The sequence below is a fragment of the Mirounga angustirostris genome, unplaced genomic scaffold (genome assembly GCF_029215605.1).
Source record: "Mirounga angustirostris isolate CCGP_5_RB_7025 unplaced genomic scaffold, mMirAng1.0.hap1 SCAF_3, whole genome shotgun sequence".
NCBI lineage: Eukaryota > Metazoa > Chordata > Mammalia > Carnivora > Phocidae > Mirounga > Mirounga angustirostris.
Genome location: NW_026991711.1, coordinates 78,148,384 through 78,165,022, shown reverse-complemented (window position 1 = coordinate 78,165,022; position 16,639 = coordinate 78,148,384). Strand labels below are relative to the sequence as shown.

General features: G+C 38.2%; 1 protein-coding gene across 2 annotated transcripts in view; it reads right to left on the bottom strand.

Moving 5' to 3' along the window:
• Positions 1–16,639, bottom strand: part of MICU2 (mitochondrial calcium uptake 2) — a 174,572-nt gene that overhangs the window by 86,063 nt on the left and 71,870 nt on the right. For both annotated transcript variants that reach the window (XM_064586298.1, XM_045869182.3), the window contains exons 3-4: positions 10,963–10,994; positions 10,775–10,850 (exon numbers count right to left, since the gene is read on the bottom strand). In XM_064586298.1, coding sequence (XP_064442368.1) covers positions 10,775–10,850; positions 10,963–10,994 — 108 coding nt within the window. The remainder of the gene's footprint in view (positions 1–10,774; positions 10,851–10,962; positions 10,995–16,639) is intronic.

The following is a 16,639-nucleotide window of genomic DNA, read 5'->3' as shown; positions in this document are numbered from 1 at the left end:
GAGATTAATTATTTCTCCTATTAGTGAGATCATATGATACACGTCTTTCTATGATTGACTTATTTCACTCGGCATAATACCCTCCAGTTCCATCCACATTGTTGCAAATGGCAAGATTTCATTTTTTTGATGGCTGCAAAATATTCCATTGTATATATATATATATACCACATCTTCTTTATCCATTCATCTGTTGATGGACATCTGGGCTCTTTCCATAGTTCAGTTATTATGGACATTGCTGCTATAAACACTGGGGTGCATGTGCCCCTTCGGATCCCTACATTTGTATCTTTGGGGCATATACCCAGTTAGTGCAATTGCTGGGTCATAAGGTAGCTCTATTTTCAACTTTTTGAGGAACCTCCATAGTGTTTTCCAGAGTGGCTCTACCAGCTTGCATTCCCACCAACAGTGTAGAAGGGTTCCCATTTCTCCGCATCCCCGCCAACATCTGTCGTTTCCTGACTTGTTAATTTTAGCCATTCTGACTGGTATCAAGTGGTATCTCATTGAGGTTTTGATTTGGATTTCCCTGATGCCGAGTGATGTTGAGCACTTTTTCATGTGTCTGTTGGCCATCTGGATGTCTTCTTTGCAGAAATGTCTGTTCATGTCTTCTGCTCATTTCTTGACTGGATTATTTGTTCTTTGGGTGTTGAGTTTGTAAGTTCTTTATAGATTTTGGATACTAGCCCTTTATCTGATATGTCATTTGCAAATATCTTCTCCCATTCTGTTGGTTGTCTTTTGATTTTGTCGATTGTTTCCTTTGCTTTGCAAAAGCTTTTTATCTTGATGAAGTCCCAATAGTTCGTTTTTGCCCTCGCTTCCCTTGCCTTTGGTGATGTTTCTAGGAAGAAGATGCTTCAGCTGAGGTCAAAGAGGTTGCTGCCTGTGTTCTCCTTTAGGATTTGGATGGACTCCTGTCTCACATTGAGGTCTTTCAACCATTTGGAGTCTATTTTTGTGTGTGGTGTAAGGAAATGGTCCAGTTTCATTCTTCTGCATGTGGCTGTCCAATTTTCCTAACACCATTTGTTGAAGAGACTGTTTTTTTTTCCACTGGACGTTCTTTCTTGCTTTGTCGAAGATGAGTTGACCATAGAGTTGAGGGTCCATTTCTGGGCTCTCTATTCTGTTCCATTGATCTATGTGTCTGTTTTTGTGCCAGTACCATACTGTCTTGACGATGACAGCTTTGTAATAGAGCTGGAAGTCTGGAATTTTGATGCCCCCAGCTTTGCTCTTCTTTTTCAACACTCCTCTGGCTATTCGGGGTCTTTTCTGGTTCCATACAAATTTTAGGATTATTTGTTCCATTTCTTTGAAAAAAGTGGATGGTATTTTGATAGGAATTGCATTAAATGTGTAGATTGCTCTAGGTAGCACTGACATCTTCACAATATTTGTTCTTCCAATCCATGAGCACGGAACGTTTTTCCATTTCTTTGTGTCTTCCTCAATTTCTTTCATGAGGATTTTATAGTTTTCTGAGTACAGATTGTGCCTCTTTGGTTAGATTTATTCCTAGGTATCTTATGGTTTTGGGTGCAATTGTAAATGGGATTGACTCCTTAATTTCTCTTTCTTCTGTCTTGTTGTTGGTGTATAGGAATGCCACTGAATTCTGTGCATTGATTTTATATCCTGCCCCTTTACTGAATTCCTGTATGAGTTCTAGAAGTTTTGGGGTGGAATCTTTTGGGTTTTCCACATAAAGTATCATATCATCTGCAAAGAGTGAGAGTTTGACTTCTTCTTTGCTGATTCGGATGCCTTTTATTTTTGTTGTCTGCTGTGGCAAGGACTTCTAATACTATGTTAATAGCAGTGGTGATAGTGGACATCCCTGCCGTGTTCCTGACCTTAGGCGGAAAGCTCGCAGTTTTTCCCCATTGAGAATGATACTCATTGTGGGTTTTTCATAGATGGCTTTTATGATATTGAGGTATGTACCCTCTATCCCTATACTCTGAAGAGTTTTGATCAAGAAAGGATGCTGTACTTTGTCAAATGCTTTTTTCTGCATCTATTGAGAGGATCATATGGTTCTTGTTCTTTCTTTTATTAATGTATTGTATCACATTGATTGATTTGTGGATGTTGAACCAAACTTGCAGCCCAGGGATAAATCCCAATTAGTTGTGGTGAATAATCCTTTTAATGTACTGTTGGATCCTACTGTCTAGTATTTTGGTGGGAATTTTTGCATCCACATTCATCAGGGATATTGGTCCATAATTCTCCTTTTTGATGGGGTCTTTGTCTGGTTTTGGGATCAAGGTAATGGTGGCCTCATAAAACGGTTTTGGAAGTTTTTCTTTCATTTCTATTTTTTGGAACAGTTTCAGAAAAATAGGTATTAATTCTTTAAATGTTTGGTAGAATTCCCCTGGGAAGCCATCTGGCTCTGGGCTTTTGTTTGTTGGGAGATTTTTGATGACTGCTTCAATTTCCTTAGTGGTTATAGGTCTGTTCAGGTTTTCTGTTTCTTCCTGGTTCCGTTTTGGTAGTTTATACATCTCTAGGAACGCATCCATTTCTTCCAGATTATCTAATTTGCTGGCATAGAGTTGCTCATAATATATAATTGTTTGTATTTCTTTGGTGTTGGTTGTGATCTCTCCTCTTTCATGATTTTATTTAATTGGGTCATTTCTCTTTTCTTTTTGGTAAGTCTGGCCAGGGGTTTATCAATCTTGTTAATTCTTCAAAGAACCAGCTCCTAGTTTCGTTGATCTGTTCTACTGTTCTTTTGGTTTCTATTTCATTGATTTCTGCTCTGATCTTTATTATTTCTCTTCTCCTGCTGGGTTTAGGCTTTATTTGCTGTTCTTTCTCCAGCTCCTTTAGGTGTAGGGTTAGGTTGTGTATTTGAGACCTTTCTTGTTTCTTGAGAAAGGCTTGTACTGCTATATACTTTCTTCTTAGGACTGCCTTTGCTGCATCCCGAAGATTTTGAGCAGTTGTGTTTTCATTTTCATTTGTTTCCATGAATTCTTTTAATTCTTCTTTAATTTCCTGGTTGACCCATTCATTCTTTAGTAGGATGCTCTGTAGCCTCCATTTATTTGAGTTCTTTCTGATTTTCCTCTTGTGATTGAGTTCTAGTTTCAAAGCATTGTGGTCTGAAAACAGGCAGGGAATGATCCCAGTCTTTTGGTACTGGTTGAGACCTGATTTTGACCTAGAATGTGATCTATTCTGGAGAATGTTCCATGGGCACTAGAGAAGAATGTGTATTCCATTGCTTTGGGGTGGAATGTTCTGAATATGTCTGTGAAGTCCATTTGGTCCAGTGTGTCATTTAAAGTCTTTATTTCCTTGTTGATCTTTTGCTTAGATGATCTGTCCATTTCAGTGAGGGGGGTGTTAAAGTCCCCCACTATTATTGTATTGTTGTCGATGTGTTTCTTTGCTTTTGTTATTAATTGGCTTCTATAAGTGGCTGCTCCCATGTTAGGGGCATAGATATTTATAATTATTAGATCTTCTTGTTGGATAGACCCTTTAAGTATGATATAGAGTCCTTACTCATCTCTTATTATAGTCTTTAGTTTAAAATCTAATTTGTCTGATATAAGGATTGCCACCCCAGCTTTCTTTTGGTGTCCATTAACATGGTAAATGGTTTTCCACCCCCTCACTTTCAATCTGGATGTGTCTTTGGGTCAAAAATGAGTCTCTTGCAGACAGCATATTGATGGGTCTTGTTTTTTTTATCCAATCTGATACCCTTTGTCTTTTGATTGGGGCATTTAGCCCATTTACATTCAGGGTAACAATTGAAAGATATGAATTTAGTGCCATTGTACTGCCAGTAAGGTGACTGTTACTGTATATTGTCTGTGTTCCTTTCTGGTCTATGTTACTTTTACGCTCTCTTTGCTTAGAGGGCCCCTTTCAATATTTCTTGTAGGGCTGGTTTCATGTTTACAAATTCCCTTAGTTTTTGTTTGTCCTGGAAGCTTTATATCTTTCCTTCTATTTTCAATGACAGCCTAGCTGGATATAGTATTCTTGGCTGCATATTTTTCTCATTTAGTGCTCTGAATATATCATGCCAGTGCTTTCTGGCCTGCCAGGTCTCTGTGGATAGGTCTGTTGCCAATCTAATGTTTCTACCATTGTAGGTTACATATCTCTTGTCCCGAGCTGCTTTCAGGATTTTCTCTTTGTCTCTGAGACTTGTAAGTTTTACTATTAGATGTTGGGGTGTTGACCTATTTTTATTGATTTTGAGGGGGGTTCTCTGTGCCTCCTGGATTTTGATGCCTGTTTCCTTCTCCAAACTAGGGAAGTTCTCTGCTATAATTTGCTCCAATATACCTTCTGCCCCTGTCTTCTTCTTTTGGTATCCCAATTATTCTGATATTGTTTCGTCTTATGGTATCACTTATCTCTTGAATTCTGCCCTTGTGATCCAGTAGTTGTTTATCTCTCTTTTTCTCAGCTTCTTTATTTTCCATCATTTGGTCTTCTATATCACTAATTCTCTATCACTAATTCTCTGCCTCATTTATCCTAGCAGTTAGAGCCTCCATTTTTGATTGCACCTCATTAATAGCCTTTTTGATTTTGACTTGGTTAGATTTTAGTTCTTTTATTTCTCCAGAAAGGGTTTTTCTAATATATTCCATATTTTCAAGCCCAGCTAGTATCTTTATAATTGTCATTCTGAACTCTAGTACTGACATCTTACTAATGTCCATACTGAGTAGATCCCTGGCAGGTGGTACTGCCTCTTGTTCTTTTTTTTTGAGGTGATTTTCCCGTCTTGTTATTTTGTCCAGAGGAGAATAGATGAATGAGAGAACAAAATGCTAACAGGGTAACAACAACCCCAGAAAAATATAAACAAATCAGAAGAACCTTCTAGAAAGTGGTTGCTTTTCTGTTCAGAGAGTGGCTGCTATTCTTTTCTTCAATCTCCTGTTGAGTTCGTAGGTGTTCAGAATGGTCTGATCCCTATCTAGCTGAATTCTGGGACCAGATGAAATTTAGGTCTCCTACTCCTCTGCCATCTTGCTCCTCCCCACATATTCCAGCTTTCTTTTGACGTCCATTAGCATAAGTGTTTCTCCATCCCTTCACTTTCAGTCTATAGGTGTCTTCAGGTCTAAAGTGAGTCTCTTGAAGGCAGCATATCGACGGGTTTTGTTTTTTTGATTCATTCTGTCACCATATGTCTTTTGATTGGAGCATTTAGTCCATTTACATTCAGAGTGATTATTGATAGATATGAATTTAGTGCCACTGTATTACCTGTAAAGTCGTTTGTGGAGATTTTCTCTGTTCCTTTCTAGTCTTGTTGCTTTTGGTCTTTCTTTCCCACTTTATGAGTCCCCTTTAATATTTCTTGCAGGGCTCATTTAGTGGTCATGAACTCCTTTAGTTTTTGTTTATTTGGGAAACTATCTCTCCTTCTATTCTGAATGACAGCCTTGCTGGATAAAATATTCTTGGCTACATATTTTTCCCATCCAACATGTTTAATATATCATGTCACTCCCTTCTGGCCTAACCAGTTTTGTTTTGTTTTTTTAAAGATTTTATTTATTTGAAAGAGAAAGAGAGAGAGAGAGAGAGAGAGAGAGAGCACACTCATGCGCACAAATGGGGGGAAGGGCAGAGTGACAGGGAGAATCAGACTGCCCGCTGAGCAGGGAGCCTGACGTGGAACTCGATCTCAGGACCTTGGGATTATGACCTGAGCCAAAGGCAGACACTTAACCAACTGAACCACCAAGGTGCCCATGGCCTGCCAAGTTTCTGTGGATAAGTTTGCTGCTAACCTTATTTGTCTTGTTTTGTAAATCAGGGATTTCTTTTCCTTTGCTGCTCTCAGGATGTTTTCCTTATCTCTGTATTTTACAAATTTTACTAAGATACGTCTTGGTGTTGGCCTGCTTTTGTTAATTTTGATGGGGGTTCTCTGTGCCTCCTGGATTTGGATGTCTGTTTTTTCCCCTAGATTAGGGAAGTTTTCAGCTATAATTTCCTCAAATAAACCTTCTGCACCTTCTTCTGGGACTCCTATGGTACAAATATTATGCTTTATGTTGTCACTGAGTTCCCTAAGTCTATATTCGTGATCCAATATTTTTCTTTCCTTCTTCTTTTCATCTTCATTATTTTCCATAATTTTATCTTCTGTATCACTTACTCATTCTTCTGCTTCTTTCACCTTTGTGGTCATTACATCCAGCTGGTTTCACATCTCAGTTATAGCATTTTTTATTTTGGCCTGACTAGTTTTTAGGTCTTTTATCTCTGTAGTAAGGGACTCCCTGGTGTGTTCTATGCTTTTACCAAGCCCAGCTAGTATCCTTATGATTGTTGTTTTAAATTCTGGTTCAGGCATTTTATTTAGATCTGTTTCAATTAGATCCCTGGCTGTGACCTTTTCTTGTTCTTTCTTTTGGGATGAATTCCTCCATCTTGGCATTTTGTCTAGGTCTCTGTCTTCTGTGTGTTAGGAAAGCCTGCGATAGTCTCTGCTCCTGAGAGTAATGGCTATATTAAGAAGAGGTCAAATACTGTCCATGGCCTGGCATTTCGGGAAGTGTCTCTGGTGTATGCTGTGTGCACTCTGCTTTTGTGTTTTGGCTGCTCTTTCCCTCAGGTCAGTCCTGTGCAAAGTTTCTCCTTGCCTGCTGTGGGGAGAGTTTGGACCTTGTCCAGTGTGTAGCAAGTTTCAAATAGGTGTGTTTTGGTCTGCTTGTTAAAAGAGGCTAGATCCTGTTTCCACTAAAGCAGAAGGGGAACTGTCTCTCCCAGTGTGACCCAGGGGATCCTCAAACCACACTGCCTGGTCCCGGGCCTCTGCACTCTTCCTTCACAGGAGCACCAATATGCCTGCCAAGCTCAATGGACTTCTAAAACTTCAGTCTTTGAGCTGCGCTGCTTGTAAAAATTTATAATAATCAGCCCCTCTCACTTTCCCAGTGAATGGTGTTGGGGAAGCATTTTTCTTGTGCAATCCCCTGCACGCTTCCTGTTTGCTCTTGTGTGTGTGCGTTCTCTGTCTCTTCCCCCTCCCTGCATGATCAGGGCTCCCTCCCCTCTGCAGCACCCGCTATTCTTTTCTCCCCCAAATCATATCTCCGCACCTCCTACCTTCCAGTATGTGGCCTCTTTTCTCCCTCTAGTTTGTGCAGTTTGTTCTCTCAGTCCTCAGATTGATTTCTTGGGTGTTCAGAGTGATTTGATATTTATCTAGCTGTGTTCAAGGAAAAAGGCAAGCATAGGGTCCTGCTACTACTCTGCCATTTTAACTCTTCTTCTGCTAAATGCTATTTGTAAATTGCTTTTACTACCTGTATATGACTTTGGGCAGGTTACTTAACCCCTTTGTGCCTCAGTTAACCCAGCTATAAAATGTGGGTATGAAATGAAGGTAGCTTCTTCAAAGGTATGTTGTGAGGATTAAATGTAATAATACATGTAAGAGGCTCGGTATAGTATCTGATACATAGGAAGCCTTCAGTAAGTATTTGTTGCTATTAAAATTGTTATTGATTATGCGCATTTGTTTTGGAAGCACTTACAGCACAACACTGGTGAGATCACTCCCCTGGGTGAGTCCCTAACTGACCATTCCTTCTCAGGGAGGGCCCCTCTCTCTTCTTCTCCGCGTTCTTTAAAATGAGCTGTTTTATCTCAGAGCCTCTTCTCTCCTCAGTGCTTCTGACATTGTTGCATCTGCAACTGTGGCTTCAAGTGCCATTTAGATGGCTGACAGTTCTTTTTTTTTTTAAGATTATATTTATTTGAGAGAGAGAGCAAGCACGAGCAGGGGCAGAGAGAGAGGGAGAAACAGACTCCCCACTGAGCAGGAAGCCTGACGTGGGGCTCAATCCCAGGGCCCTGGGATCATGACCTGAGCCCAACTGACTGAGCCACCCAGGTGCCCCTACATGGTTGACAGTTCTTAAATCTGAACTCAGTATGTCCTAAATTGGACTCATTCCCTGTCCTTCCCTCCCCTCCACTTATTCCTTTCCCTATGATCCATGTTATCTTGGAGAATGGCACATTCACCTTGCTGATCAAACCAGAAACTTGGGCACCATACACGATTCCTTTTTCTTCCTCCCCTCTCATATCCCATCAATCATTAAGTCCTACCAATTCTATAACCAAAATACCTATTAAATCTACACTCTTCTCTCCATTTCCACTACCTCTTTTCCAGCATATAACTCCTTGCTGTTAATGCAAAACCTAACTGTTTCTTTTGCTCCCTCCTCAATCCGTTCACCACCCAGCTGCTAGAGTGATTGTTCTAATCTGATTTGTCACTATCTTACTTTTCAATGGCAATCCACTCTTCTTAGGGTAAGGTCTAAACTCTTTAATATGTATGTCCTGTAAAGGGATATATGATTTAGGCTATGTGTACCTCTCTGGCTTATGTCCTACCATTGTTAGCAGTCTCATCTCCCTTTCCAAAATGGTATCTATCCTCTTTGTTTATACATCTGCATGCTGGTCTATGCTTCATCTTTCCTGACTCAACTGATCTCCCACTCCTCTACTTCTACCCAAGCTTTCCTACCATGCTCTCTGAAATTCTCTTTCCACAGTACACATCTTTAACCTATTCATTGTATGTGTAGTCTTGCTTTATCCAAAACCTGGATCTCTCTACTATGAGTACTGGTACCTCTGCAGACTTCTGAAATGGAGGCTATTCATTTTTTTCTACTTCAGTGCTAATTCCAGACCCTTACTCTTCTAACCTCTTACAAAAATCTCTGTGTCTTTGTGGCTAATGCCATCCAGCCAGGCCACCTTTTTTCTTCTTAGTGGTCATCTACCAAAGTTCCCTTTCCTCATCTTTCAGTCACTAAAGACTTTTGTACCTGGTTCACTGTCTTTCTGACAATACTACCCTAACTCTCAGATCCTTGAGAACTTCCACTGTGTTAACTATGCAACCTACTTCTGCTTTAGTCATCTAATTCCAGGACCACACCTAGAGCCCTGAAATCAGCTGGAACCGCTTCATCTCTGAAACTGTAAATCTAAACGCTTTATGACCGCAAGTTCTTTTCTGCTCTTGGAATCCTACTACATCTGTTCTTTAACCCACTGGCAGCTCTCTCTTGACTGCCCCACTTTCTTCTTTTCATCTCCCTTTTACTTTTACTATTCTATTTTCTTCTCTATTATCTTGCTTAGATTCCATGGCTCATTACGTAAAACCTCTCTTGCCCTCAACAGCCTTAACTCCCTAGTCTGTGACTCTTCTTCCACCCATATGCTCAGCAAAATCCTAAATCCAGTACAACTGCCCAACATTTTTATTCCTACATGTAGCCTGCAGGATGATCATCACACAATTGCACTGATTGGTGACTTTTCTTTCATGATCTACACTATCTTCTGATCTCTTAAGAGTTTCCTAGAACTCTATGTTTCTCTGGTCTGGTCTCTTTCCTTATCACAGAAGCTACTACAAACCTTCTTTCTCCATACATTCTACTTTATAAAGAAAATCAAAGCTATCCAAAACAACCTGCTTCTACCTCTTGCTACTAGATTTGCAAATACCTGCATTATAAATACCCACCTGTTCTCAAATGTCTTTGCCCTTTGCAATGACGTGGATGGAACTTGAGGATATTATGCTCAGCGAAATAAGTCAATCAGAGAAAGACAAGTATCATATAATCTCACTGATATGAGGAATTTGAGAAACAAGACAGAGGATCATAGGGGAAGGGAGGGAAAAATGAAATAAGATGAAACCAGAGAGGGAGACAAACTATAAGAGACTCTTAATATCAGGAAACAAACTGAGGGTTGCTGGAGTGGAGGGAGGTGGGAGGGATGGGGTGGCTGGGTGATGGACATTGGGGATGGTATGTACTATGGTGAGCACTGTGAATTGTGTAAGACTGGTGAATCACAGACCTGTACCCTTGAAACAAATAGTACATTATATGTTAAAAAAAAAAAAAGATAAATAAAAAAATAAATAAATACCCACCTGTTCATCCTTTCCTACTGAAAAAGCTATGCATCCTGTGGAATGCTGATCCTTCCGGTTTTGCTGTGAAGACAATCCCTTCTCTCACATTTTCCAGGATTCTATCCCATTCATACTTCCTTTATCTTATATTTTATATACTATATATTTCGTATATTATATATAATAATCATATTGTATTATATATCTTTCCCTCTCATCAATAAGAAGTTGTGCTCAAGTCTCTTCATCTAACATTAACCAACATTCCCCTGGCCTTTTGTGTCTGCCCTCAGCTACTGACCTTTAAATACCTTTGTTCACACCCATGTCTCTCAAGTGGCGTGAACTCCATTTTCTCTTTCCCTAACACTTTCTCCTCTTGGCTTTTGTGATAACATTCTCCTGATTCTCCTCCACTTCTCTGATCACTCTGCCCTAGTCTCTTTTGTGAGCACTGCTTCCTCTTCTACTCCCTTAAATGTTGGTGTTCCTCTGGATCTCTCTGAGGTCTTCTCTTGCCACATTCCTCCTCCCCAGGCTTTAATTAAAATTGATGTTTTAATAATTAAATTGTAATCTCTCAGAGAATTTGAGAAAGTTATTTCTTACTTAATGAGTATTTTATTATGATTTAAAAACATCTATTAAAGAACATGGCATTAAAACATTTTCTACATTGGTTCTCTACTGTATATTCTCTACTATACGGTTGCAGACCTCAAAACAATTCCTTAACAATACCCTGGTTAAATAAAACAAGTAAACAGAAATTTAACAACAAATCAAAATTACCTTTATCGCCAAGGTCTCTAAAAAAGGTTGATCCACAACGAGCTGGTTGGATTCCTGCCAGTATATCCTCGATATCCTTTGAACACACATTAAAATCTTTAAATTTAACTTATAAAAGTTCATTTTCTATGTCACCAAAAAAACAAAAAGAAAGGAAGAAAGAACTCTCTCCCCCACATACTGCTTACCTTTTTTGTCAGCTTCTTCACTGAAGTTTTACCTACAGCAAAGAAGAAACTATTTATTACTCATACTCCTTGGTAAAATTCAACTTCCACAAAGAAAGAAAATCATTTAAAAGACAAAACAAACAACTAAATATTTATAAGAAAATAAGGCTTTGGCAATTTAGCTAATATCTTTAAACCAAAATTAAGAGCCAGAGAATTCTAAGTCTAAACACAAAGACACTATGGGTTTTTATAAGACCTACTTATCAATTTCACTCACCCTATTTCAGGCATATAAAATCTTATCACCATTTCTGACTTCTCTTAGTTGTCTGCATCATAAATAAATCCTGCATCATAAATAAACTGTCAAATATGATTTAAAAAATCTTTTTGCTTTCACTGATTAAAAGAATACACATTCATCTTTTAGAAAGCTACCTTTTTGAACCCTGAGAAGTTCTTGTTAGTTTACAGCTCTCTAAGCAAATTTAAAAGTCTAACCAACATGACTATACATTCTAAAGTTATTTTTAATAATTTCCTATTGGATAACAGAGATTTATAATTCTTGCAGGTGTTCAGCCATCCTCTTTATTGCTTGCATCATTTTCCTTTTATCACTATAATTCTAAAAGAATCAGTTGCTTCTTTTGTTGAGGCTTATTCTGATTAGAGTCTCACTCATTTACACATCTAGAATACTGAAAAATGTTTTATGTTGTTTCTTATATAAGCCATTTGCATCACAAACTTCCCATTCTGCTCTCAAGATGATCTCATCTATGAACTTCCTTCAGTACCATTACACGGTCTCTGCAAGTTCAGGCAACAGGTTAAAAAAAAATGAATACTTTTAGATGTGCCTTTTCTATACTTTAGGATGTTTAATTTGGACTATAAATCTACTGGGGACAAATTCTATCATTTGCTGTTAATAAACTGTCAAGATTTTAGTTTTGCATTATTAATGAAAACAGTAGTTGCGGATATGACTGTCATTTTTAGAAACATCTATAAACATGTTTATAAACTTAGGTGTTACTATTTTGAGATAATTTTAAACTATGTGTCACCCAATGATAAAGAACCCTAGATTCTAATGTTAGGTGCTAATATACGCTTAGATCAAATAGACAAAAGTTATCATTTAAATTACAAACCTAAGGGTTTATGTGAATGTGTATATAGAAATATGTGGTAATACAATGGTAATAACAAACCCCAGAAAACTATGTAATAGATGTATTTTATCTACCTTTGTATATTCTATTAAAGAAGTTGATCACGATTCACATACCTTTTATTGCTTTTCTTCATGTCATGTTCAAATTATTTATTACCAGAGGTACTTTTATTTTTAGACAATTTAGGTTACTCCCCAAAGAGATTAACCCTTGTACCCAATTGAAAAAAGTATTCTAGGAAGTAATAATTGACATCTTGAAGGTGACAGTATGGATGGTTTCTAAGTAGTAAGATTATTTCTAAGGGTCTTATATTTGTTTCATACCTAGATTTCTTTTTGGTCTTTTAAAAATCTTTGTGCTTAAAAAAATCCTTCTACTTGAAACTGAGTGAGGAAAGAAGGTAGCATTTGCTTACCTGCAGCTAGAAGTCTTGATGCCAATAAAAATTAGAAAAGATTCCAGAATGTCTTATTATTCAGATCCTTGCCTTTAAGTGGCTAATAATTTATTATCCTCATTTTATAAATAAAACAAATAGACTGACTGATAGGCAAGAGGAATTAGGTCATAATATGGGCACTGGAGGATTTTTCTTCTCATCCAGATTTTTCAAAAACAGGTCAGTTCCATTAAGGTAGTAATTGGGAACCACTCTCAACACTTCAGGAAACTTCACAGAACTGAATGATAAGCACTGGTTATTTCATGTTGATTACAAGTTCTGCTTGGTACCTGAATACGTATTTGATTATCAAAAATGGAGAAACTGTGTACCTAATGAGCTTCTCTTGTAAAAAATATTTTTTTCAAAATGGAATCAATAATTAGAAAATGACAAAGAAATTACTTTAGCTGACAAAAAGAGGTAATTTTCTTATATAAAATTCATTTTTAGATTAAAAAAAAAAAGTCAGTGTTACCAGGGGTGAACATCTAATTTCGCTCGTTTCCCCTTTCTCCTAAGTTAATAAACTTTTCCTTGAGTAAGAGAAGGGGTTGTAGTGTTTCAAACCCAGAACACCAGGGTAGGGGTGTCTCACGCAGCCTACTTGTATACCACTTGTTCATGCACTGTACCAAAGAGACCACGAATCAAAGTAAGAGGTCATGGTCTGATCTGTGGTATGATGAGCCATGACCTGTGTTCCTCTGACAGCAATTACAACATCAGGACATATTAAATATACCCATATAGTTTTGCCACATTTTTCTATTTAAGAACGGAACCCAACTGTACATAATCTGAATTTTGTGTGTGTGTTTGTTTGGACTGTCTGGGTTTTTTTGGAGGGAGGGGAAAACTCCTGCTTTTCTTTCTTTGGTTATTTCTATTTTCACACACATAAAAAACCCAGTCTTTTTATATGCATAGCTATTTCATATATATATTTGTGTACTCATATATGGAAATAACAGAATGGCAAAAAGACAGAGCTAGAGTTGAGGCTGTAATGTTTTACTGTATGAGCATGAAGAATGGAAAATACATTGTGGCTTTTCTTGGCAGGGGAAGGCACAGATCTTGAAGATCTATGAAACACTACAATGGAATTCTGGCTCAGGAAGTAGAATGTTTTTAAAGGTCTCCACCTCTTGTAGAGATTCCACCATGTGGCTTTCACTGTTTACAGAGGATTTCTGAAGTAAAAATCAGAAACAAGCACATCTTTTTTACAGGCAAACAGCCATTTTAATACTTAAAATATTAAGTATTGTTACAGGTCAAATAAATCTTTACCTCTAGCCAAAATATAGTTATTTGATGACTGTAACTATAAAAACATTATTAATGGTACGTAATTCAATTTCATTTTGCTGTAGGTAAGTGAACTTTTGATACATAACAATTAAAGAGACAATGCCATCATTTATATCTTTTGCATGAATATATGGAACAACTTGGCATCAATGTTAGAATTAGTATGAGACAGAGCTAGTTAGAATTAGTGAAAGAGAGCTAGTTACTCCAATACTTGCTTGAATTCAGTCACAGCTATTATGGAAACTGAGGGAGAAAATGACATATTAGCAAAACAAACTTTCTCATATCACTAATAAAAATGATAACTGGAGGCAAAAAAGGAGGGCAAATTAAATGGTGCTATTTTCCTTCAACAAAGCATGTGACTTGCTTATTTCTGCTGGAATGAGAGCAAGAGATATCCTCTGGTTGGTATTTCTTCTAGAAGGAGACAAATAGTGATCTCCTAAAATGTTTGAAAGTGGCCTACTTGAAGGGGCGCCTGGGTGGCTCAGTTGGTTAAGCGACTGCCTTCAGCTCAGGTCATGATCCTGGAGTCCTGGGATTGAGTCCCGCATTGGGCTCCCTGCTCAGCAGGGAGTCTGCTTCTCCCTCTGACCCTTCCCCCTCTCATGCTCTCTCTATCTCATTCTCTCTCTCAAATAAATAAATAAAATCTTAAAAAAAAAAAAAGTGGCCTACTTGTCAACTTTGCTAAACTGCTCTTCAAATACATTTAAATTATTTTTGAAGGGAAAACAAGTGACTTCTTTTTTTTGCAACCTCAAGTACTGTGAAATAATAACAACATTATACACAACAAATTAATTACAGTTTAAGAGCTGATATAAAGGGGGAAATACAGCAGCTAAGAAACTAAATAATGGGGAGAGGGGAAGATAGGGAAAGCTTCAAATAAGAGATGCTGAAGTGAACATCTGAAGGATTAGCATGAATTAGCTCAGAGAAGTGGGGTTAAAAGCATTCTAGGAACAGCATGTGTAGTACTGAGACAGGGAGAGTTGGAACACAGAGTAGGGCCTGTCAGTCACTTCTATTGTGATGAGGAGGGAGAGGGCGAGTGGTTGTTTTGGTGGCAGGAAGCTGAGGTAATTGCTATCTAAAGACTTCTATTTTCCCTTTGAGTAGGTGATCAGATACTTTGCTAGAACATGTAGGAGCAAGTGTAAGAAACTTAGCATGATGCATCAGAGATTGCTAGTATAAAGAAAAACAACTGATTTTCATATAGAGATGCGCAATAACCTGACCCTGATAATTCACTTAATTTTAGTTTTATTATTTGTAGATGCTTTGGGATTTTCTACATAGATAACAGGTCTCTGACCAAATACAGCTTTAGCTCTTCCTTTTAAATCTATAGGTCTTATTTTTTTCCTTGCCTTTTGGCACTGGCTAGGACTTCCAGTACAGTGTTGAATATAAATGGTAAGAATGGAGAGCCTTGCCTAGTTCTTGATCTTGGGGGCAAAGCAAACTTTCACCATTAAAAATGATATTAGCAACTGGCTTTATGTCCATAAGGCCTTTTAGGACTTAGCCTCAAAAGTGCCATACTGTCATTTCCACTCACATTTTGTGAATTGAAGCAGTTACAAAGTTTCAAGGGGAGGGGACATAGGCTCTACCTCTTGCTGGCAAAATTATGGAAGAGCACAGAGGGCCAGAAATAGTATTGCAGCCATTTTTGGAAATACAATCTGCTACAGCACCTTAACTGATTTATCACCTCATGTGCAACATGATCTTGTGTTCTTCACCAAAGGGAATTCTATCCATTCTTCTCATACCTTCTGTTAAGTCCTGATTACTCCAGCCCTTACTGACCTTTCCACTGAAACTTTACCACACTGAAGACCATCTATTACCCACTCTTGTATCAGATTGTAAATTCTACTAATACAACAATATCTGTTTTATTCACCACTATATCCCAATGCCCAACACAGTGCCTGTGGGTTTTAAACCCATTTTTCTCACACAGGAAAATACATACTCCCCAGTTGGGGATGGGTTGGTGATGAGCCAGGGGACACGGAAGTCTTAAGTTATTTGCCATGATACAGTTTGACAACTAAGGGAGTCCTTACTGGGCTCCATCTTAGGTATGTGTATGTCTCTAAGAAAGGCCAGGGTAGAGGGCGCCTGGGTGGCTCAGTTGGTTAGGCGACTGCCTTCGGCTCAGGTCATGATCCTGGAGTCCCGGGATGGAGTCCCACATCGGGCTCCCTGCTCAGCGGGGGTCTGCTTCTCCCTCTGACCCTCTTCCCTCTCGTGCTCTCTGTCTCTCATTCTCTCTCTCTCTCAAATAAATAAATAAAATCTTAAAAAAAAAAAAAAAGAAAGGCCAGGGTAGAAATGTTTAACGGTGTAGAACGACCAGTTGGAAAATGTGTTACTTTTGTATAGTGTTCAAATGCTGTGAGAGCAGATTATACTCACAGCCCTGGTCTACTCAGGTACTGACTTCATGTTTAACTGGAGGAATGGGAATAAGACTTCTTAGTGAGTCCTTGGAGGCCTAACACAGCAACTGTTTATTGGAAAATGAGTTTATCATCAATCTGTGCTTTTAAAACTTTTAATTGTATTTTAAAAAGCTACCTCCTATAAATCAGTTCACTTTTTTATTAGAATTACACTAGATGAATGTTTTGGTTTACATACCTGCTTAGACCCACAAGAAGTTCTCTGATATTAGAAAAACATATAGTCATGTTTTTATTGTTTTAGTGCCTGATTT